Source organism: Rattus rattus, chromosome 12, assembly GCF_011064425.1.
Source record: "Rattus rattus isolate New Zealand chromosome 12, Rrattus_CSIRO_v1, whole genome shotgun sequence".
Classification (NCBI taxonomy): domain Eukaryota; kingdom Metazoa; phylum Chordata; class Mammalia; order Rodentia; family Muridae; genus Rattus; species Rattus rattus.
The window spans coordinates 57457455-57482101 of record NC_046165.1 but is presented as its reverse complement, the minus strand read 5'-3'; the positions used below and the strand labels follow the sequence as shown (position 1 = coordinate 57482101).

The 24647-nt window shown below is 39.7% G+C and overlaps 1 protein-coding gene and 1 pseudogene across 3 annotated transcripts in view; one reads left to right on the top strand and one right to left on the bottom strand.

Moving 5' to 3' along the window:
* Positions 1–1314: 1314 nt before the first annotated feature.
* The window catches only part of Ppp2r2a (protein phosphatase 2 regulatory subunit Balpha), a 58652-nt gene continuing 35319 nt past the window's right edge, over positions 1315–24647 (bottom strand). For 2 of the 3 annotated variants that reach the window (XM_032918158.1, XM_032918157.1), the window contains 7 exons: positions 15058–15223; positions 10377–10489; positions 9243–9420; positions 8635–8799; positions 7655–7824; positions 5049–5140; positions 1318–2295 (listed from right to left, as the gene is read on the bottom strand). In XM_032918158.1, coding sequence (XP_032774049.1) covers positions 2016–2295; positions 5049–5140; positions 7655–7824; positions 8635–8799; positions 9243–9402 — 867 coding nt within the window. In that variant the 5' untranslated portion in view covers positions 9403–9420; positions 10377–10489; positions 15058–15223 and the 3' untranslated portion in view covers positions 1318–2015. Of the gene's footprint in view, positions 2296–5048; positions 5141–7654; positions 7825–8634; positions 8800–9242; positions 9421–10376; positions 10490–15057; positions 15224–24647 lie in introns of all 3 variants that reach the window. The other variant, XM_032918156.1, reaches the window with a different exon arrangement.
* Positions 20198–20448, top strand: LOC116913859 (annotated as a pseudogene).

The following is a 24647-nucleotide window of genomic DNA, read 5'->3' as shown; positions in this document are numbered from 1 at the left end:
TTTAAAAAAAAAAGGGATTCCTATTAACTGTTTGGTGACTCAAAGTCAAACCATAGAAATTCCACCACCCAAAGGATATGAAAAGTTATCCATCAAAAATTAGTATTGTTGGTCTTTCTGGATACATAACTATCCACTTTCAAGCCAAAGAAATAGACTAAGAATGTACCCTCACTCCCCAAATAAATTAGTAAAAGTGCCATTAAGAATCATCAGACATATTGTTTAAACACAGATTCAAATTTAACTCCAAAAGATACAGTAACTTTATTACATAAAATTTCTCCGGTGTGCTAAAAATGTTAATGTACAAGACATAATAATATCTGTTAAGTGTAGAGGGAATTGTGGTGGAGTTGTTTAATCATTTTTCATTACTGAAGAACAATAGGCAGTGGGAATATATAAGCACGCAGTCCTCTAAATTCAACATTGTTATATTACCGTCCAACCAAAATACACTACCATCCTCATATAAAGGCCTGCTTATTCACCTTTTAAAAATAAAGTCCATTCTCTCTCCATAAAGCTTTCTGCAGGACTGACCAAGGTCCATCCCACGCTAACTGGGACACTCTCCATCTTTGGCTAGGGCCTCAGCACTGGGACACTTTGGGTCAACACACATCTGGTGCTTATGCAGTTGCTGCAGTCCATGCAGCACTGTACCTTTAAAAGCTTGCTCCAAATATACCTTTGGAAAACCAAAACAGAAGACGTATCTATGGCAAAGTACAATCCATTGATTCCACAGCAATTAGTACAAAACAGCTCTATAGAGCAGCATCAGGTTTCATCTACCAAGTTACTTCCAAACGGAATTCCAGTCTACCATGCCTGAAGAGTGAGAAAAGTCAACTTGTCTACTTGGTATTTCCTAAGGCAAAGGAATTAAGCACTGAAAAGATTTCAGAGTGAAGCTCTACAACTGTGGTTCTCATGAACAGCAACATTGTTAACAGATAAATCAAGCCGCACGTGCACACACACACACTCACACACACACAAAAACCCAAACACACACACACACACACACACACACACACACACACACACACAACAAAACAAACCCAAAAAAACAAAAAGCCCAGAACCTTCTAGCATTTCTAGGCTGTGAACCCTTAACAATTATATATTCAACACATGGATGCACAGAACCATGATTCTGAGGTTTCATGGAAAAGAACACTTGTTAAAAATAGTTCACAAAAATACCAAGGAGACAATAGAAACCCATTTCATTTCATTGTGCCCAAGGATATGACACAAAATGTTGGTTTAAAGAGGTAGATGAAAAAGAAAAAGAAAACCAGATTCTCCATTCTTTGTCACTTTTATTCAGTAGTAGTTTTTTTTTTCCTTATTTTCAGTGCCAGACATGGCAAGGAGTGATTACAGCCAACTGTTATTAAAACATTTGTTCGTAACATAGTCCCCCATTACCACTGACCCCAAACTGACTCATTTTGTGTGCTTTCGTTCTTCCTTTTTAATACGCCACCACCGAGACAAGGTGGAAAGGGCAAGGATAAGAGATGGAGGGGAGAGTCCAGGAGGCCAGAGAGGAGGAATGCTACAAGCCACAGTAAGAATGAGCTGTATTTAATTTAAAAAAGAGGGGAGGGGTGTACCCCACAAATGATACAGTAATGAGGATACACAAATTCCATAGCATGACTGAAGGCGTTCACTGTGTTTGACGTCATCACAATGGAAGGCATAAAAAGTGGAGTACATCAATGCTGACACAGTCCAGTCCAGTCCACCAGGCAAGATGGTGCAAGAAGTCATTAAATTAAAAGTGCCCTTCCCTTCCCTAAATGGCTAGCAGACATGGAAACAGCCCGGGATGCATCCGCACAGCTTTCTCCATGTGGCTATCAAATGTGTTGTTGAATGGCACACTGTCAAACACTGGAAAGGGGCGCCACAATGGACCGCTCTCTTATAGGTATGAATGCTAGATTCAACTATCTCACTAAGCAGGAAGTGGCTCCTCTGCAGAGAATGCCAGCCTAATTCACTTTGTCTTGAAATATATACAGATTGTTTGTAGTCGCTACAGCAATGATGTTTTCCTTGGGATGCCAGGCTGTATGAAGGATTTTCTTGTTGAAGTCTAGGCTGTCAACACTTATTTCATCTTTCTTTCGCTTGCCGCTTGCACAGACTTTGCGTGGTTTCAAAACTGTACGAGGCTTATTGTTTTCTCGCGATGCTTCTAGGGTTATATCCCGCTTTGTGTTCCTGTCGAACATTCTGAAGAAATTATTGTAGGATCCAGTCATGACAACACTGTAAAAGTAGAACACCCAGTCAAACATGTAAACAAGAGACCGTGTTTACTGTAACAAGGCAATGACTATCCTGGCCCAGCACTCTGTAGGAAGCAACTTCTCTATACTTATTTGAGTTAAGACACAGAGCTATTGATATTAAACCACAAACATTGGAACCTCCTTCCAAAAAAAAAAAAGTCTAAAAAATTGGACAGAGTTGACAGCACCTAAGTGCATTTTTCTTCTTTGTATGAGTTACCCCTATTGAATGAATTTTTCCAACTGCAGGTCACACAGCCAACACAACTAGGTGGTTTCTAGAAGCAGCAGCCTGTGGAGCCTCTACCAGTAACATGCCAACCTCCTCCAAAGCAGAAAAGGTTGTTTCTTAGGAGGCAAATTTTCATGATGCAAATTATGGCCTTTCTTACTTGTCAGGTAATTTTTTGTTTTTGAGATCTCTTTATGCAATTGAGATTGACCTTAAAATTATAACCTTTCTGCCTCAACGTTCCTAGTGCAAGGAATGTTTACAACAGACCTGGTCAAAAAACAAAACATATCTTCATTAACAGAAAATTACCATACTTGTAACACAAAACACTTTTGGGAATCCTCATGAAACCAACAATGGTCCCCAAACTCAGTGTGTACATGACATTGGACTCCTGGTCCCTTTGTCATCCTTCTGGTTGTATCCCAGGAGACCTATTTTCTGAAATTCCCTTACCAAAGACTTTTTCAACTTTTACTACATATCTTCAAAAGCAAATTTAGACATCTGAAACCTTTCCTATACAGAATGTCAGTCCCTCAAAAAACAACAGAAAATCTAAATAAATTCAAGTTGATACATGTCTCTGGCAACAATGAAACTGTTTAAGAATAATTCATATTCCAGGCCTACATGGAAAACCCTTGCTGGGGAGGTGAGGGAGAATTACATAAATTAATCTGGTATGCCCACCCCTCCTGGTATCCAGATTTGAAGATTGTATATAACATGTATTTAATGAAGAAACACAATGCTCACACAGAGAAAGTCTGTAAAATGACTGTGTTACTGTCTAACGCAAAATGCTGAGGTTATAAAAGACAAGAAAAGACTGAAGGACTCTTCTAGAATGAAAAGAACAAGATGAGATATGACATCACGTTCCTCTCTGCCATGAGGGACTGAGACCACCTGGTGGGCCAGTAAGCTCTGTAGACAGCACTGACTGAAGCTAGCACTGAGGTCGGAGCTGCGGCAGACAGGATGTGTCCTTTAGGAGGCAGTATGGGAACTGTGAGGGTTTGATGAGTAAGAAGAGCCCTTGCTGCTTTTACAGGTTTTTGTTCCCAGCAACCCACTGTGGCTCATGACCTTTTACTCCAGTTCCAGGAGATCTGCAACCCTCTTCTGGCCTCCACGGGCAGAAGGCACAAACATGCTACACACGTATATATACATGCAGGCAAACATTCATTCACAAAATTAAAATAAACATCTTAAGAAATAGTTTGGAACTTAATAAGTAATTTGAAAAGAATCATTCCAAAAACATTTTCCTTTCAATTCTACCGACCGACCAACCAACCTACCTAGCAACCTACCTAGCAACCTACCTAGCAACCGACCTACCTACCTACCTACCTACCTACCTACCTACCTACCTACCTACCTACCTACCTACCTACCTACGGTTGATGGGTTTACTGATTGTGGTGTGTGGTACAAGGAGGTTGGAGGACAATCTTTAAGAGTTGGTTTTCTTTCCCTTGTGAGTTCCAGGAATCCAACTTCGGCTTGGCAGCCTTTTGCTCCATCAGTTATCCTGCCTGCCCTCAGAAAGTGTTCTTAATGTTGAGAATAACTTCCTTCATAATGGAAGGAAACTGAGAACAGCTAACCATACAGCTATACAGCACACACTTACACACCAGTATGTTCTCTTCTTCACATCTGTCCTTCCTGGCCTCACATTTAGCAGTGATATCACAAATGCTTGGCCCACAGCAGGCCTGTGAGTAGTGTGGCCAGACTATTATTGGGCCTCATGTAAAAAGACAAGCACCCCAAGCTGCATGGCTCTCCAGAGCATCTAACACTAAGGAATCTGAATCATATCAAGCTTTTTAAACTCAACTACTGCCAAATAAAGCACCTTTAACTGCATTAGATAGGGACGAAAGCAACTTCAAATTGAGGCCTTAACTGAAACACAACAAGCATGAAGTGCTTGCAATAACATATAGTGTTACTTCTGTGAAATGGAATGGTGGTAACCAGACACTGAATCAAGTATCTGCTGCCTCAACAGTTCCCCGAATGACAGACCAGCACCAAAGAAAATCCACTATTTTAACTAAGTGCGGGCATAGCAGAGTTGTGACTCTATTTTAACTGTTTCTTGAATCATTGTGTTACTCAGGCTAGCCTCAGACTCCTGAGCTCAAACAATCCTCCTGCCTCAGCTGCCCAAGTAGGTGGGACTACAGGCACACATTGTACCTGGTTAGCAATGTTGTTATTAGGCTTACAAAGGGGGAAAAGATTTTAAAATAATAATTGAAGTACCTATAGTATCTTGCTATTGATCGCCTCTGCTTTACATTTACTTTGAAAATCAATGCTTAGTTTTCGTCATTAAGTCTCTATTCATTACTAGAGTTATTAGCAGCTACCCAGAAGAAAAGTGAATAATTTTTAACTCCTGTCAAAAAAAGAGGCTATATTTTTACCTAGTATAACAAACAAGAGATGAAATAGCCAGTTTCTTTCCTTACCTGTCAGACCCATTCCAACAACATTCAAATTTGTCAAATATGCAGTCGTTTTCATACAGTGAGCAAAGTTTACTTCTGAGGTATTCGTGTACCTGTAGAGAAAATATATACTGAGTTTACATCATTGTCTTCTCAAATCAGGAACATGACTAAAAATCCATATACTTAAAGAGTGAGTATACAGAATCACACATCCCTTTAATAGTACTATTTCTCTTAATCTTGACAAACTCTTAGGCTGGCCCACTTTCCTGTGATACAACTAAGAAAAAACCACCTTTCTGGGTGCACTGTACCCTGATAAGAGGTATGAGACTAGGGGCGGGCTTTGAGGTCTTAAAAGCCCAAGTCAGGCCCAGCCTCTCCCAGCTCCTGCTTGTAAATGCCACTGCTCCAGCGCCATGCCTGTCTGCAGCCCATATTCCCCACCGTGAAGACCAGGCCGGACTCACAGAGATCTGCCTGCCTCTGGCCCCACCCCACCCCAAGGGTCTTGGTCACAGGTGTCTCTTGACATCAATAGAACACTAGGGAGACCACACCTAAGTCAGAAAGTAATTGAAAAGGATGAATAAGAGACTAACGAACATTGCAGCAGAATTCCATTTCCACGTCTTAGCACTCCGCCCACGACTACTAGTAGGAATGCTGCTTCCTTGCGTTTAAGTACCATTTTCTGAGCACAAATTTAACTTTGGCCAATTAGTTCCAAAATATACAGTGCAGCAAGGCTTCAGTGATGGTTCAGTGATGAACTGGTTTCTCTTGGCTTTCATGTACCCACATCACTCAACAGAAATTCAGTGGTGGGCAGTGGGTAATGCTTGCCATGATGACCCAAGTCCCAAGATACATAGTAGAGAGAGCAGAATCCTGTAGGTTATTCTGACTCTCATATGTTTGCACATAGTGTACTCATGTACATACACACAAATAAATACAATAAAACATGAATATCACTTAATATTATTTATTCAGCACAAAAAGGTAATGAAGACATACCTCTTTTGAAATTATTATTCTACATTTACTAGTATTTCACAAAAAGAGTAATTTTGGAAAGTCAATCAGATAAACATAAAAGTAAGTAAACCTTCGACATAAAAGGCAGTCAAGAAGCATGGCACATCTCTACACTGATGGTACTTCCCAGTGTTTGCTGAGATTATTAATTATCAACCGTTCCTTTTTCACTGAATGAGACCTTTAGGAAGAAGAAATGACAGCCACCAGTAGGTGACATGTTTAATTTATGCTGCTCAGGTTGGTCTCAAACTTAGGGGGCTCTAACCTCCTGCTTCATGTTCCTGAGTTCTGGTATTACAAGTGTGCATTGTACACTCAGACCTAAGCTCAGTATAAATGTCCACTGTACTTGTTACAAGCAGTGAGTGATTCTAGCCATGTTTATATAACATTAAAAAGACTTCTTTCCCCCTCTTGCCTTCTTGCTCTTGCTTTGTCCTCTTCTCCCTACCCCCACCTCTCCATGTGCTCATGGCCAGCCTCTACTCAGCTACTCTCTCTGCCTTTCTCTGTCCCTACTACCCTTTTAACTCCCCTCCCCATATCCTGAATAAACTCTATTCTATACTTTAAAAAATATATATATTTTGAGACAGGGTTTCTCTGTATAGCCCTGACTGGCTTGGAACTCAGAGATTCACCTGCCTCTGCCTCCCAAGTGCTGGGATTAGAGGAAGGCACCACCATCACCTAGCTAGTGGAAATGCAACTGACATATTAATGGGAAGAAAAACAAAGAAACACCAAAAATAGCCTTTAGTCCCACAGAAGTCAGCAAGATGACCATATAATGCAGACAGGACTGTGAAGCTAGTCTCACTGCCACACTTAGGAAAGACAGCTACAAAATGTAGCTCTCTTTGCCACCGCCAACACTTTGAAAACAAAGCACGATTTCTCTCTTTGTGTCAATGCAACATATTTAGAGGTTTGAAAGATTAAGACTGGAGGAGTGTCTCCTAATTGTTCTGTATGTACACCATGCATGTCCTGAATCCAGAGCAGTCTGACTGTTTTCTATACCTTGCTCCATAGGCCCTGCTGGACTGACCTGTGCTGCACTGTGCAACTCAGTTTCTCCTGCCTGTGATGTCACAGATACTGGTCAAGGATAGAAGCTAGCTGACAGAGGGAGAAACCTGAATGTACATTTTGCACTGGAGAAACCTTCCTAAAGCCATATGCTGAGATTTCAGATCCTTTAAAACTTGAGACAGTTAGCCAAAATGGAGCCATGACTTGGCTGCTCAGATTTAAGCTCTGACTCACTATTACCACACTGTTTGGGGTGTGCCCTCTGCTAAGAGTGTTCTCCCCAACCCTGCACCTACCTCCACTTCTCACTCTCACAAACAAAGGAGCACACCAATTTGCCAGTAATGAACCACATGAGTAACAAAATTAAGTTGAAGTGTAACCCTGAACAGACAATATACTTTACACAGGCGATGGTAGCATATTTCATGACTCAGATTCTGAGAAAAGCTAGTCAACAGTGTAGCACTCCAAACCCATGTAAGGAGCACCCCGACACACCTCCCACAGGTACACACTCTTCAAAAGAAACAGCCTGCAAATACCTGGTATGTCTCCACGGGCCTGTTTTCCATATTCAAGTCCCAAACTTTGACTGACAAATAGTCTCTAGTCATCATATAGCGACCACTGTGGCTGAATTTTACATCAGAAATTGAGGAGATGATTTCAGAAAAAAACGACCTGTTGCTGGGATCTTCGGGTTCTTCAAACACTGAAAAAGAAGGAAAAATGTTTCATATTTGGGCTTGGATAAATCATTTTCCAAAGTAGCCATTCAAGTGAGGTAAAAATCACAGGCTGATCCAGAAAAATTAAAACATTTTGCCAGCTTTAGGAACATGTTTCCTCACAAAGTCTTTTGAGAGAAAAATATCAATACAAAGTACAGAATCCTGCTAATAAGGTAGGATTCTGGTTCTGCACAGGACTCCCAAGGTTCTTTACCTCAGTGCATACCCGACGCCACTGCCTCTATAGCATCACTCTGGAAACCACCACCAACCCCACCTATCTAGGATTTTGTTAACTGGAACATATTTGGATTTTTCAATGCAACCAAAGCCAAGAAAATAATTTTACAACCCCCTTGTTTGGATTTTAAAATAGTTTATTTACTTTTATTTTACTATGTGTATGGCATGTATTGATGTATATGAAGAGTGTATGCAGTGTCTAAGGAGGCCAGAACAAGGTGTTGTTCCTTTGGAACTGGTGCCACATACAAACAGCTCTGAGCCGCCCCAGTCTTCTTCATTGCTGAATCAGGTCCCCAGCCTCATTCATTTAAAAGCCCATGTTTCCTCAATATTTTATAAAGATGAGAAAGACCATTCTTGGAGAAGAAATGGGAAGGGAGGAAAGGAAGGACGCTCTAACTGACATCATACTACAGAGTTCGGTTATACCTATACCCGACAGACCCGCCTACCCCGTGGGCTTCCTGTGGAATACCACAGACACACAAGCCCAGGTCAAGTCTGAGTAGATGACCATTCTAAAGAAAGGGCAGAAACAGACTTACATTTAGAATGCCTGTCACAGAGTGCAGATGCCCTCATGTCACATAAGCGAATGGTCCCTTTACTGCTGCTGTACACAAACGTGTTACAGCTGTTGGGATGGAACTCTGCAGCTGTGATCACCTCCGTGAGCTCCTCCATATTGGCAGGCTTAATGTCCACAATATCTAGACGGCATTTCATTAAGGAATCTATACTCGGAAATGGGCAGATAACGAAGATCAAGTATTTCTTCTCAATAATGACTCCTTTTTATAACCCCAGAAGTGTTAAAATGTGTTCTGTATCTTTCTTTCTTTACTGAGAGGTCTTCCCATCTGTAGACAGGCTGGCCTGAAACCCCTGACCCTCCACTCTCAGCCCGCTGAGTGATGGGACTGGGAGACAGCACTGCTACACATGGACAGAAACAAATCTTTAAATCAGTTCCGTATCCCAAATTTCCCAGTTTTCATTATTTAAAAAAGAAGGGGTGGGGAGATACCACACAGATGGAAAAACATTATAAATCAAGGACTCAAATGCATCTAGGAGAGAAGATAAATCTAAGATTGATAGACATAATTTGATTTCTTTACCAAACACCAAACTAAACAAATCAAGTGGATACTAAAACTCCTGTCTGTAATTTCCAGATGCCAGAGATTAATTCGCAAATCATCTGCTGATAAGTAGGTTTCATAATCACTATTGATAGAAATGGAGTTGATGTGGTAGGTATGGGCGTTGGCAAATATTCTCCGCGGACTGGCCTCCACCATTAGATCCATGGGCCTAAACACCGGCACCTGTCAACAAAATAAATCCTTTGAAATAGTATTCAAGATTCATAAGACCATTATTCCACTTTTGAGAAAACAAGTCATAGAAGAATATAGCTGAGTTTGGGTTTTTTTTTTTTTTTGGCTTTTTTGTTTTGTTTTGTTTTATTTTGTTTCTAAGTCGCAGATGTTGGTTGGTAAGCAGTGAACTAGAAGAAAAATAAACAATCTGAACAACCTACCTTCTTTTTCAGGAAGAAACAGTACTAGTTTATAAATCGTAGCTCTCGTATAAACTAGCAAATGTTTCTGGTTTGAATTATGAAACTAAAATGGAAAGCCCAGTTTCTTTTTTCTTTTTTTAAAAAATATTTATTATATAAATAATCAAACAGCTTTCAGTCTGCATGTGTGTCTGCAGGTCAGAAGAGGAAACCAGATATCATTACAGATGGTTATGAGCCACCATGTGGTTGCTGGGAATTGAACTCATGATCTCTAGAAGAGCAGACATTGCTCTTACCCTCTGAGTCATTTCTCCAGCCCAAAAGCCCAGTTTCTTATTCTTAGCACCTTTAGCACAAACTGTAAGAGTCTGCCATTTCTACCTCCTCAGCTCCAAAGCTCTCTATGTAACAAAGAAGGTTCCAACACTGAAAGCCCAAACCAGTGAATAGCATAGTATAAAACACAGGTTATGTGTGTCCAGCTCTGCCTCTGTTAGCAATGAGACCACTACAGAGTATTTTCTGTTTCAATGGAGAGATACAATGTCTCATAAAGAACTGTTCATTAGCTTGGAGCCAGAGTATACAAATATTGACAAAAAACCAATCAGAGGCTTTTCCCCCCTTTCTTTGAGGACATGGTCTCCTTATATCTCTGGCTGCCCTAGAAAACACAACTATTAAGATCAGGCTGGCCTCAAACTTAGAGATCCACCACTGCTCTGGGACTGGGAGTCATTGTTATTAAGTACTTACTCGTAGTGTAGTGACTGTAGTAGGATCTCTATACCTTCCATCTTCCTCTTTCAAGTTATAGCCTTCTGGTCTTTTGTCTCTTTCACTGATTTTCCATAATTTTATTGTTTTATCTGGGGAAAGAATGAAGAAAGTCTTCAAAAACAGCAGGAAAAAAAATAATTCTGATAGAAAGGCCATTTTAAATATGCCATCAAATACTTCACCTAAAGAAATTTTTACTTCACCCCACCCCCGCTTTGAGACAAGGTTTCAGTGAACAGCCTTGGCCTAAACTTTCTACATAGACCACGGGCTTCAAACTCAAAGAGAGATCTCCCTATCTCCGTCTCCCAAGTGCTGGGATTAGTCATGGTCCAGCCAATGAAACCTTTCTAGAATTCTTATATACCTCATTCAGGTGCTAGAATGAAAAGAGTGAGGCCCCACTTTCAGCACAAGCTACTCTTAAGAACAATAACAAAAAGAAAAGCCATGTGCTTATTCATAAAGTCTAAATAAGGTCTCTAGTTCTCAGAAATACTTAGAACTGTTTCAGGGGTATAAACAACAAACGTGCCCAGCAATCAATATTACGGCAGAAAATAAGCAGCACTGCCTACTGAGCTCAAGTGGCAAGGCCTAGCTCCTCAGATCCTATCCCAGTGTATCTAGTGGGAGACCAGGCTCCTTGATAGCATGATTGTTTTGAATTTGTCTTTTCTCCTCTTGAATCAAGGATTCCCTAAATACAAAACAGGGGCCCGAAAACAGTGTTTAAAAGCAAATCCTCAACTCCTTCAAGACAAAAATCCCTATAATTCAAGGATGCATACAATAACATACTATATGCACTTGTGCACACGCACACACAGACACTACCTTGGAATTACATTTAGACTTATTAGTTCCAAATATAGATGTATTCTCATATACACTTTACCCGGTCTAATGTTAGCATCTTACGCAACAATGGCAAAGCTTGTCAAAACCATATGTAACACTACGGAAACTAAGGTATCCCTGAGATTTGAAGAAGTTTCCCATTAACTAACACCCATTTTCTGTCTCAGGGTCCAAACTCCACAGCATTTTGCCATGAAGCCTCCTTAATCTTTAATCTGCCTCTCAAAGACTCGGATAATTTGTCTTTATCAGGGCAGCTGTGAATAGTAGGGGTGTGGCCCTTCAAAGAATGTCACTGGGTATTTAGAAGAACACAATGGAGAAGTGACCTCCAAGCTCATCATACAAGGATACAGACTAGGTCAGCATAATTGGTGGTTGGTAGTTGGTATTGTCAGGCTTCGCCCCCGCACACTTTGCACACCTACTCACTTTATTCTTTGGAAATAAAGTCTACCCATGTATTGTTTAAGACTATTTACTATGGACTCATGTAGGATTTTATGTAGTTATAATTCTAAAATGGTATTTTTATACAAAAGCAAGACATTTTGAATGATCTTATATAAGCAAAATTGAATATCATAGTTTTAAAATAGCCTGGAAGCCATTTTAAAAGTGATACAAGACAATCTACAGGGAGACACTAGAGCAACCATTTCTACTGCCTGCTTGCAACACTTGATTCACGTGTAAACTCCTGGCTTCAGCATCTTACAGTGTACCCCTAAGCTCTCATCTAGATCTTGTTTGTGATTCCTCTGCAGCTAGGCTCTACTTCCAGTATACTACTAGGCTTACAGACAGATGGTTGAGTAATAGGTGCTCACATAAAAGCCATTTACACTCTCTTAACTTTGGAAGACATAAGCATCACTTAGAAATCCCTTTCTGAAGATGAGAATGACAAATACCCCCCACCCCGAGCTCTATCTTCAGTCTACTGAAATTCATCAACCTTATAAACAGTCCAGATAGGACCGTAACATACCAAACTTTCAGATGGGATTAAATTAGTTCCTATTTTCTTAGAGAAAAACAAAACAGCGCATGTGTGCACACACGCCCATGCCCCCCCCCACAACAAATAAAGCCCTCTAAAGCAAACAAACAACTCTGACAAAATCTGATAGAATTTTTTTAAGGTACATTTTTTCAATCATAAAGCTTGTGACTTAGAATTTAAAAAATTTTTTGTTTCAGTCATGGAATACAGAACACTGAAATACTATAATAGTTACATGATCTCAGTGTAGTACATTGGGAAGCAGGAAGACAGGAAATAAAATTGCTACATGAAAATCCATTTAATTAATTATGACTTAAAAATATCTTGCCAAAAGCTCTGAGAACAACCTCTTTACTAGTGCTCATGCTCAATACGGTGAGCAGCAGGACTCAGGGAAAGGCAATCAACTTTTGTTTTTAACTCTGCATTTAATTTAATATCTAAGGGCTCTGATGCTATGTCTCACAGTAAACATGGAGGCCACACTATGAGTGCTGACATCTCCGAGATGCTTTATGTACATCAAAACCATTGGGCATGGCTCTAGTTTTACCCTTCCTCTACCTTCTCTAGCCCTTCACACTCCTCAGACACAAGTCTGTAAAATGCTGACCTTTTTAATACTACCATATTGGGCCCTATTTTTAAACACATATCCCCCCAAGGTGTTACCAACGTCTTATTTAGATATCCCCCACCAATGTATCACTGTCTAATTTAGATTATCAGTAATAACAACGAAACACTGCAATCTGTTCTTTCAGGCTTGTAGTGGTTTGAATAATTATAGTCCCCATAGTCTCATGTATTTGAAAGCCTAGTCATCAGTGGTGGGCTTTGAGGTTTCCAAAGCCCATGCCAGATCCAGTCTGTCTGTCCCATTCCTTTCCATATCCCTTGCCCCTCCATGATGATAACGACTAAACCTCTAAAACTGTAAGCCAGTCCCAATTAAATGCTTTCTCTTATAAGAGTTGCCTTGGTCTTGGTGTTTCTTCACAGCAACAGAATAGTGACTAAGTCAAGGCCCTTAAATAATTTGTAACATTATTCAGTATTTTCAAATGTAGGCACCTACTGTGCTTAGAGATACTGTCCACTGTCTACAGAACACACAGACTCCCAGGAAAGGAAGGTAAGGTAAGTATGTAACTGGGTATAATGTTGCCTTTAATCTCAATACTCAGGAAACAGAGGGAAGCAGAGCTTTGTAAGTTCCAGGTAGGCCTGGGCTACTGGTGAGTCCCTGTCTCAAACAAACAAACAAACAAAAAAACCAAACAAACAAAAAAAAACCCCCAAAAACAAAAAAACCAAAAACAAAACAAAAAACCAACTCTAGAGACAGAAATACCCTTGACCATAAAAACAAATATTTTCAAGCCACAAACTACAATATACAACACACTTCCCAGGGATATTTGTTTCTAAAAGTAAAACAAAACAAAACAAATATATAAACACATAGTATAATCATATTACTTACTTGATGCAAAAAACAAGTGTTGAAGAGCTATTTGATGTACCTCCGTTTACCACATAAATCAAAATGGAAGCAAGACTAGAAACTATCATCTGATTCTTTTATCAAGGATGCGATGTATTGCAGCCATGTTATGTCACTTTCTTTCAGGAAGAGGTGAGGTGGGATACAGTGGGCATACCCATGTTTGGGAGGCCAAAGTAGGATATCAACATTTCAAAGCTATCCTGGGCTATGATGCAAGACTGTCTCATTTCCTCCCTTGCCTCGTAAACACGAAGAAATTATCATTTATTTAAAAAGAGGAAGGCAGAGGGTAAAAAGGGTAAAAAAATTTAATTGAGAGAAAATGGGTCTCCAAGGAGGCATGGAATCAGGAGTAGTGATGTTTTATGCACTGCATCCCCATAAATTCAATACAATAAACCACAGGGTACAAGAGTGCACGAAGGGGCTCTAAATATCTCCCACTGTGTTACCCTAAGTAGTCATGAGTCTACACACTCTGCAAACAGAAAGATGTAAGTGCTAAGGTTTGCTTCTATTAATAGTTAGATGAGATAAATGTGAGATTTCTGCTAATGTGTGTCAGCCTAAAGTTTTAATAGACCATGACACCCAGATCTCAAAGTGTCACCCCCATCTCTTCAATCTCAAGGTCCTGATAAGTCAAAACTGTCTCTGTCTGTCTGTCTGTCTGTCTGTCTATCTCTCTCTCTCTCTCTCTCTCTCTCTCTCACACACACACACACACACAGAAATTTATACTACTCAATTTGTCATGCAAAACTTCAAACTCTGACCAACATTACACCCAGCTCTAACCCTTTCTCCCACCTTTCCTTACACAAATACAGCTAATATGAGAATCTTCTTCCACCCATGTGGCTTATAGAGAAAAAGTGAAGAGCTAGCCAAAGTCAAGGAAGAAGCATACTCTCCTAGAAATCATCCTGGAGATAAATCATCTTCTGTAAAGTTTGGAAAGAAAATAAGCATTTTCTAAGCATTGGTTCTACCTGCCAAGTTACCATGTTAATATACATTCATAACAGTGCTGTAACAAAGACACTGCTACCTATGTCTTCTGGTAAGGAATATTCAACTCAGTATTTGGGATCAACCAAAGGAGGCAGAAATAAAATTGGCCTAAATAAAAAATTAGTACCCAGGAATCTGAAATTTGCAAGTTAGCAATAAAAGAAGCAAAAGTAGTAAATTAACATTCTGCACGAGGGAAGGGCCTGCATCCTCTGGAGAACCATATGCCCATGGGTGCCTGAAAACAAAAGATGCACACTTACCATTAGTAGACAATAAAAACTGGGCAGCATTTTTCTGGGGTAACCACCTAATTTTGTTGATCTTCTCTTCTATTTCTAAGCTTTTCAAGTAGTCAAATTCTGGCTCATGGCTCTGGAAGGTGCTGTAAACATTGTATTCTCCTCTGCTATGAGACTGGATTTTGTTCTACAACAGAAAAAAAATATTTGCACTATGTTGAGACATATATCAAACCATAATCAACTCCAACAGACTCTGAAAATTGTAGATACCCCAACCAGGCAGCTCTATCTTACACGCTATTGTACTGTTTTCTGTATTTAAAATCCTTCAAGGAGAAAGAAAGCTTTACGAAGAGCAAGAAGGAAACACTTAAGTAAGCTTCATTTAATAGGGAAACGGTACACCAAATACAGACTGATTTAATTAACTTGTATATTAAATAGCATAATCATACCGTTAAAGAAGAAAACTGAACACCCATAGTAATGGATACCATTTAAAATGTAAAATGAGAAAGCCACTGATCAGAAACAGCTAGCTGGAGCACATTTTGTCTGCTCTGTTATCTAATCTGATGCTTGGTCTTTTTGTCGTATCTTTCTATATTCCCTACTGAAAAGCTCTTTAAAAGGTGCTCTCATAAATCCAACAACCCATGTCACCCCTTTGGACAACTTTGCTGCCAATTAAGTATGCAACAGCACCCTGGCAACGCCTGCCTGAACCTCTGCTCCATGGCTTACTCTCCTGAGTTCTGATTACAGGAACCTCACACACCAATGCTTAGTTCACTTCGTGCCAGTCTGCTGGTATATATTTGTTCAATTAAAGGGATTCATATAAACATTACTTGTGACCTATCACACAACTAGAAACACTTTTGTAAAGAATATTATTAAAAAAACTTACGGGGTTGGGGATTTAGCTCAGTGGTAGAGCGCGTGCCTAGGAAGCGCAAGGCCCTGGGTTCGGTCCCCAGCTCCGAAAAAAAGAACCAAAAAAAAAAAAAACTTACTAGAATCTTCGGAAAAATAAATGAAATTACAACTGTATGGATAAGCAATCACTTTAATAAAAACCAAGTTATCAAGTGAAGTATTTATAGCTACCAAAATAGCCATCTTCCCATTCACATCAAAAGAAACCTGTTCAATTATCTCGGAAACACATACTTTGGTTTGTGTCTTCTAACAGTGTAGTCATAACTGTTCAATCACTTATTCTTACACGCATCAATAATTAGTGAATGGGCTGGTCAAAACTGTGAAGTCTTCAGAATATACCAAGAACATATCCAACCTTGGGGTGTGTTGGTGTGCCACACTCATATACCAAATTTCATAACGTATTTGTTTTTTCATGTATACTAAAATACCACATACTGTCAATCTTTCACCTAAACTTACCCAAACAGCCTTATATGAAATAAATAAAACTACAATTGAGTTATTATTGTGAATACTGTTTTAATTTTCTTTAAATATATTTAAACGATGGTATATAGTACCATGAATATCTAAGGCTTAAAGGGAACAGAATCTCATGTCAAAAGTATACACTTCAAGTACCCAGTGTACAGAATAAGAAGCTACACATGGAATTATTTCATGAAAACCATAAACCCATGAAAACCATGAAAAAAATTTTCAGAAACAGAATCAGAACATCATCATAAAGATTCCTCAAGAACCTCACACAAGGTTCAGACTTGATCTATTTCAATCTATTACAAAAACCTAAAACAAGCAACAACAACAACAAAAAGGAGTCCGGAGCTACAGACTACATGAAACACCTTTTACCAAAGAAAATTGTATCTTAAGGGTAAAAGAAGCCACACCACCAAACTACAGAAGAGAAGTGAAGAAGAAACTCACCCCTAAGACAAAGTAATAGAATAGATGGCCTAGCACTTAAAACAAAAAAACCTTCAGACTACAAAAGTGAGCTTGCAGCTGGCCTTTTCCTCCAACAGAAGAACCTGTGCTTAGGTTAAGCAATCATGGCAGTTCTGTTCTCTGCCATGACAGTGAAAAGTGTGAAGAAAAAGATCATCTACTTTGAACACACATCAACGTCAGAGGGTGGCTTTCTGGGTTTCACTTAAACCAAAAACGAAAACAGCACTCCTACCTAACAGAGAATTATGACACATTCTAACATGTACTGTGCTCCAGTTTTTTGCATGGCGCTTTAACATCCCGATTTTCTTTGTTTTTGACGACCACAAGAATCTATTTTCTTCACCATGTGCTCTATGTGTGTGAAATTTTCCCTAACAAATTTACAAACAGTTTATCCTTAACACCTGTATTAGTATCGGAACTATAGCATGCTTTCAGTCAAATTTCTGCTTGAGGAAAAGCACTTGGAACAGAAAGGATTTAGCAAAATGCACATCTAGCAACACAGAAACAGCTTCCAAAGAGAAGCTACTTATATTCACCCAAAACAGTACAAAACCCAAACCACCCATTTCCAATAAAGTAACAACAGAAGAGAGCCCCACACAGAAGGCTCTGTCCTAACAAGCCTCAGAGCCAAGTACGTGAGGCAGAGCTATACTGCACAGGGACAAGGAGACACAAAAAACCACACATGAGAAGAGGAAGGCTTGGATTCTGACCAAGGTGGTCTTGTGTAGATCCACTGGAAGGCCAGCACCTATCTCAAAAACACATTACAGATATAAAGGTGAGCACACCGTAATTCTAGGACAATCGTGTCAAAAAGCTGTTTTCTACCTGCCACAGGTTAACCACTGACCATACACCGAACACCTAAAATACTATAATCAAAAGGAAATTCACTCACTCAACTCATTAACTCCAGATTGCCTCAAACCTGTGATTCTCCCACACCAGTCTGCCCAGTGCTGGAATACAGGTGTGCACCTCAATGGATGGAGTTAACAGCTTACTCCTTTGTTCATTCACTCACTTTTCAGCTTTTAGAAGAGGTCTATTGGTTATTTTCATGAACTACACTACCAAAGTCCAAGCCTCACCCATTCTTACACCTTACATGTCAGCATTTCGAAGATTGCATCCCATTAGAATGGAGGGTGTAGTGACTAGAATCTCAGGTGGAGGCCTTGGGTATTATAGTAGCATTACTGCAAACCTAGCTATTGTATGTATTTGTTCTTTATTTCCCCACCATGACTACAGTTTATCTCTTCTTTTTTTTTTTTTTTTTTTTTTCGGAGCTGGGGACCGAACCCAGGGCCTTTCCCTCGCTAGGCAAGCGCTCTACCGCTGAGCTAAATCCCCAACCCCAGTTTATCTCTTCTTTAATAAATTTAACTGTAGATAGTCATATGGCCAGTTAGGAAGAGAAAGATACAGGAGACACTCCAGACACAGACAACCAGAAAAGAACCTCCCCATCCAAACGTAATTTAAACAGCAAATACACAAAACAAAGAAAGTAATCTCAAAACAAGAATGAAAACCTACTTGCATTTTGGAGGCAGGCCCACCTACTGCAAAACTGAAACCTGCAAGGCCAGAAGGCTTCAATTCAGAAAGATAATGAATGCCAATCTAGATTATTATACCCAGCAAAGCAATTTCTCATAATGGTAGAAGAACAAAAATTTTCCATGATTAAAATGGACTAAATAAGACAAGCAGTGGTGATACACACCTCTCATCCTAGCATTCCAGAGGCAGAGGCAGAGGCAGAGGCAGGCAGATCGAGGACAGCCTGGTCTACAAACCCTGTCTCAAAACAACGACAACAAAAGATGAAAGCAATGTATGACCAGGAAGTCATCTTTACAGAAGAAAAGCAAACTTATCTACATGGCCACAGGGAGAATAAATCACACTAGACTAATAGTTAAAACGAAACAAAGAATAAAACACCAAACACTACAAAAAGCAACAAAATGGCAGAAGTCAATACATATTATTAATAACTACTCTAAATATCAAAGATCAATTCTCCATTCAAAAGACACAATTACAACTGGATCAAAAACACAGGTGTCATCTATTTGCTGACCCCAAGAAATCTAACACACAACCAAAGATTAATTTAGGGTGAAAGAACAGAAAAAAGTGTTCCAATCACTTAGACATAAGAAGCCAGGGGGAAAAAATATTAAAGGCTTCTTCACACTGACTAAGAGGCTAATCCATCAAGTGGACAGTGACAGTGTAAAACACACTTTCATGTCCCAAACACAACTGCATGCCTAATTTCATAAAACAACTAGATGTAAAGTCACAGACTATCCCTAGCACAACAGTAGTGGGTCACTTCTACACCCCATTTTCCACAGGTCACCTAGACGAAAAAGAAAAAAAAAAAAAGGTAGAGAAACATTAAGAATTAAATAGCATCATAGACCAATGAGCTTAACAGACATCAACAGAACGTTCATTCCATCCAAAAACTCTTCTCTACAATAGATCGCATATCTATTTTAGACAGGAAGTAAAGCCCTGGCTGGCCTGGTACTCAAAGAGATGCATCTGCTGCCTCTGCCTCCTGGGTGCTGGGATTAAAGGTGGGCACCACCATGCACAGCATGCAAGTGTCTTGAACACAGGAAAACAAACAATTCATTGCATTCTACTTGATCACAGTGGAATAAGACGTAAAGTTAACAGCAAGAGCACTCTTGAGCATACATAACCTCAGGGAGATTAAACAGCACACTGAAGGATGGGGAGAATTCTTAAAAAAATTAAGTAGTAAAGAAAAACATTTCTAGGGTCAAATAAAAGTGAAAACATTAACCTAATATAAACGCATGTGATATGACTAAGGCAGCATTAGGAGGGAAGTTTATAACTCTAGGTACCTGCATTGACAAGTTAGAGGCCTCTCTCAATGCTGCATGCACCTTAAAACTCTAGAAAAGAACAAGTCAACAAGTGGAAAGATGGTGAAGATCAAAGTATAAACTAATGAAACAGAAACAAAAAAAATATAATTACCCAAAGAGCTGCTTCTATGAAAAACAAAAACAAAACAAAACAAGATAGGCAAACCCTTAGCCAAACTAACTAAAAGATCCAAATTACTAAAATTAGAAATGAAAACAAAAGCAGTGTGAAAAAGCGGCAAGGATGACCGGACGGACCAAACCCGTGCGCAGCTCTAAACCCGTGCTCAGCGCTGCCGTCCCCTGCTAAATTTACAGCTATGCCCAAAAGAAAGGCTGAAGGGGATGCTAAAGGAGACCAAGCCAAGGTAAAGGACGAGCCACAGAGGAGCTCTGCAAGGTTTGTCTGCTAAACCTGCTCCTCCAAAGCCAGAGCCCAGGCCTAAATCGGCCCTGCAAAGAAGGGAGAGAAGGTTCCAAGGGGAGGAAGGGGAAAGCAAATGATGATAAGGATGTGAAGGCCAACACACACCAGGCCCAGGAGGCTGAAGGTGCTGGAGATGCCAAGTGACGCGTGTGCATTTTTGATCACTGTGTACTTCTGGTGCCTGTACAGTTGGAGATATTTTTTTTATCAAGTTTTATAAAAATGCAAAAAAATGCATTATGGTGTATACCAATGAAATTCAGAAAACTTTTAGGTCTTACTTAAAAACATAAAAAGAAAAGTATGAATTTCTAAACAACTGATCTACCAAGTCAAGATGAGAAACAATTTGAACACATCACAAGGCAGTGATATTAAAGCAGTAACTAAAAATCTCAACTGAGTGCATTTGTACATGCCTTTAATCTTAGCACACAAGGTAGAAAAAAAAAGTGGATCCCTGAGTTTAAGGCTAGCCTGGTCTACAGAGTGAGTTCCAGGACAGCTGGGGCTACACAAGAAGCCATGTCCCAAAACAAACAAATATCTCTGGGGACTGAAAGAAAGCTCAGCAGCAGGTTGCCTCTCAGCCTGACAAGCAAAGTGCAAGTCTCAAAATCACCATGGTGGAAAGAAAAAAAACCAACTCCACATGTGCAAATGGCATGTGCACAAATATACACACCCAGAAACATACTGTGATAGTTTGAACAAAAATGGCTCCCAAGGGTCAATGTTGGAGTGGGTGTGGCCTTGTTGGAGGAAGTATGCCTCAGTCTCTTCTGGTCTCTGCCCCTCCAGATAGAGAACTCTCAGCACTGTATCTTCCTGCACGCAGACATGTTTCCCATCATGACAATAATGAACTAAACCCCTGAAACTGTATGTAAACTAATCACCTGGCTATCAAAATAGATGCCAAAAGGGCTTTTGAAGAATTGCAATATCCTTTCATGTTAAAAGTCCTGAGATAACTGGAATAGAAAGAATGTACTTTAACAAAATAAAGGGTATAGAAGACAAACTTACAACCAATATTAAAATGGGAAACCTCAATGCATTTATAATAAAACCAGGAATAAGACAAGGGTGCTCCCTGTCTTCACTCCTATTCATACAGTGATGTAATTCTTAGCCAGGACAGTCAGAGAACCAGAGGCTCAGTGGGTCAGAGCACTGGCTACTCTTCTAAAGGACCAAGGGTCAATAAATATCTGGCTCTAACTCCAATTCCAAGAGATCTAAGGCCCTCTTCTGGGTTTCACAGGCCACAGGTGTCCACATGGTACACAGGCATACATTCAAGCAAACCATCCATGAACATAAAAAACAAAGGAAACAAATAAAAGGAATACAAATGGACAGGAAGAAGTCATATATCCTATTTGAAGATGATATGATTCTATACCTGAGATCCAAAAGACCACCAGAAAGCTCTCAGATCTAATAAACACTTTGTGTGTAACATATCAATAACAAGCATCTGGGGAAAAAAAAAAAATCAACCAGGGAAGTGACCCCACTCAATGGCTTAACACCAGGAAGAAAAAGCTTTCCAGAACCCACTACTTTGTAAAAATATACTTTTGTATAAAATAACTTTTAGTATAAAATTCTTATACCAAATTTTAAAACAATGGGTTTGAAGGATGTCTGGTTGGCAATGCTGCACCCAAAAGATACAGGTTATGAAATGAAAATTTCAGTCCAAGGACTGGGTTACCTCCCTACAAGCCACTAGTCAAGAAGTTCTGGAAGCACCCAAAACAACACAGGCTATTGTCATTGCTATTGGCTATCCATCATAAGTAGATAGAAAGACTCTACTGCCAAAACAGCAGACCTATTATGAGACAAAGAAATGAATCTGGAACTAATGGAGAAACTCCCCTGCTGACTAGCTTCCATAAAGGAAAGATACTACGCAGGCTGCTGGGAAGGACAAGACGTCAGTGTTCTTAACCAGCACTGGACGTTGCCTGCTGCAGCACCAACCTTAACAAGGTTAGTTAAGAAGGTGAACAAGCTCACATAACCACAAAGGAATGGCTGTTACAGAGGTACACCCACTTATTAGTTGGATTTGAGGTTTGTACCCAGGAGGTAATTCATGTGTGGAGCTGTAAATTTAGCCAAAGCCTATGGTTAAGAAGGCCACAGGCTGAAGGGACGGTCAGCCATAGGTTATTTTGCTAACTGCTCATGCTGTCAAACTGCCTTCTAGATATTTATGTTGCTGCCCACAGATTAGTTACACTCTCTACTTATGCCAAGGAATCTTCTTTTGGCAGTACGGAGCAAGTAATAATACAGAGACTAGCAACTGATCAAAGCACTATTATGTGACTACAGTGTTCCACCTTAAGTGTATTAACTTCCCACCTCTACCTCAATAAACATCCCAGAAAGGGTGTAAAGAATATACCAGCTACAAGTTGAGAAGGATGCTGTAAAATGTTTTTGGGGACAAGATTAGGCTGTAGCACTAGTGAATTCACAGTAGTAGTTTCCAGCACAAGACTTAAATACGGATCAAGCCAGTCAGCATCCCAGCATGGATGCAGAAGGAACTTATGAGGTTCCACCCCAGTTGAAGATCTACTGGCAGTTGGTGAAGGCTGGGGGAGGAAGGAGTCATTTTTCTTTCAGGATGTGGCCAGTGGTAAGTTGCCCAGAGTCCTGTGGCTGGCCTCACACCCATGTATACATATAAGCAGCATTAACTGGACTGTGGACTTATAGAAGGAGGAAGGAGAGGAGACAGAGATGGGAAGGGTTAGAGGGCATGGTAGAAATAAATGTTAAAATATGTATGTAAGAATGAAAATCTCAAAGAAGAAAAAATATTGGTTAAAAAGGAAGAAACCAACAACTATAAGGTACACACCTTTAATCCCAGCACTCAGAATGCAGAGGCAGGAGGATCTTTGTGAGTTCGAGGCCAGCCTGGTCTACAGCTAGGTCAGCTAGAGTGACAGTAAGATAAGAAAGACTGTCTCAAAAGAAAAGAAGCAAACCAGTCACAGCAACTGTTCACTCATCTCAACTGAACATCCATGCAAACCACAAAACCCATCACAAACCAAAAGACAGCCCTCAAATCTTCTAAAACCTATACTGTTATCATTAAAAAAAACTTTCAGATATTTTCTTATTCTCTTGGTTTTTTTTTTTTTTTTCTTTTTTTCTTTTTTTCGGAGCTGGGGACCGAACCCAGGGCCTTGCGCTTCCTAGGCAAGCGCTCTACCACTGAGCTAAATCCCCAACCCCTATTTTCTTATTCTCAAAAGCTATTTTAAATTATAAAAACAAATTAGGAAGATGGGCAATCTACCTTAGGATACACCATAAGGATTTATTGACCATATCATGGCTATGATCACCTCAGAAAAATCTTAAGTATATTATGCCTCAATTTCTCTATTAAAATAAGCAATATATCCTTCTTATGGAACTTTGGGGAGATTTAACCTAAAAACTTGGAAAAAGAATATTATAGCTTCTTTCCCTTTCCCAGGAACACACTCTCACCAATATAGATGTGAATCCCTCAGACCTTGCACACACACTCTTTAACCAATCACTCACAGACCCAAAGTTACCCCCAAAACACAACTTACAGTATGTAAGATTAATTAGCAGAAACATATCAATTAATATCAAACAACATGAGGTATGGGGAAAAATCATCACTGTTACTTAACAAATAACTTAAAAACATATTTTATATATACTAAGTGATTCTCAAAATAATGCATATAAAACAGATGAAAAGAATTTTTACATATCATGACACCATTACCAAAAGCTACCCATTATGCTAATTCTTCCTCAAACAGTACTTATTTAAAATAGCATTTCAGAATCTTTGGAGAGATTTCAGAAAATAAGAAATTACTTTTTCTTTTCTTTTTAAAAGAACACCATTTGTTTCTTTCTATTGGAGGTGTGCTACAGCCGCCGTGAGGAAGCTAGATGAACCTGTAGGTGTCTGTCTGTCATCTCTTTTCACCTAAGTCCTACGGATCACGCTGTAGGCCATCAGGCTTGGCTGAATGAAGGGCTGTTATCCACCAAGGAGTCTCACCATCCCGAGACTACTCTGAGATGAACTGCTGGGCTTATTTTCTTACACACTTATACTGTTTACACAATTTCCCTTTGTCAGGTTTCTGCTACCAATCACTATCGCTGGTCCTTTCACAAAGATTCTAGAGTGCTTTGACAATTAGTAAACTCATATAAAAGCAATCATGTGCCCCGTTTTATTAAATTCCCACCCTTGTGCATCTGATTTGACTTTAATATCAAATTAACACCTACAGAAGGTGGAAATGACTTCA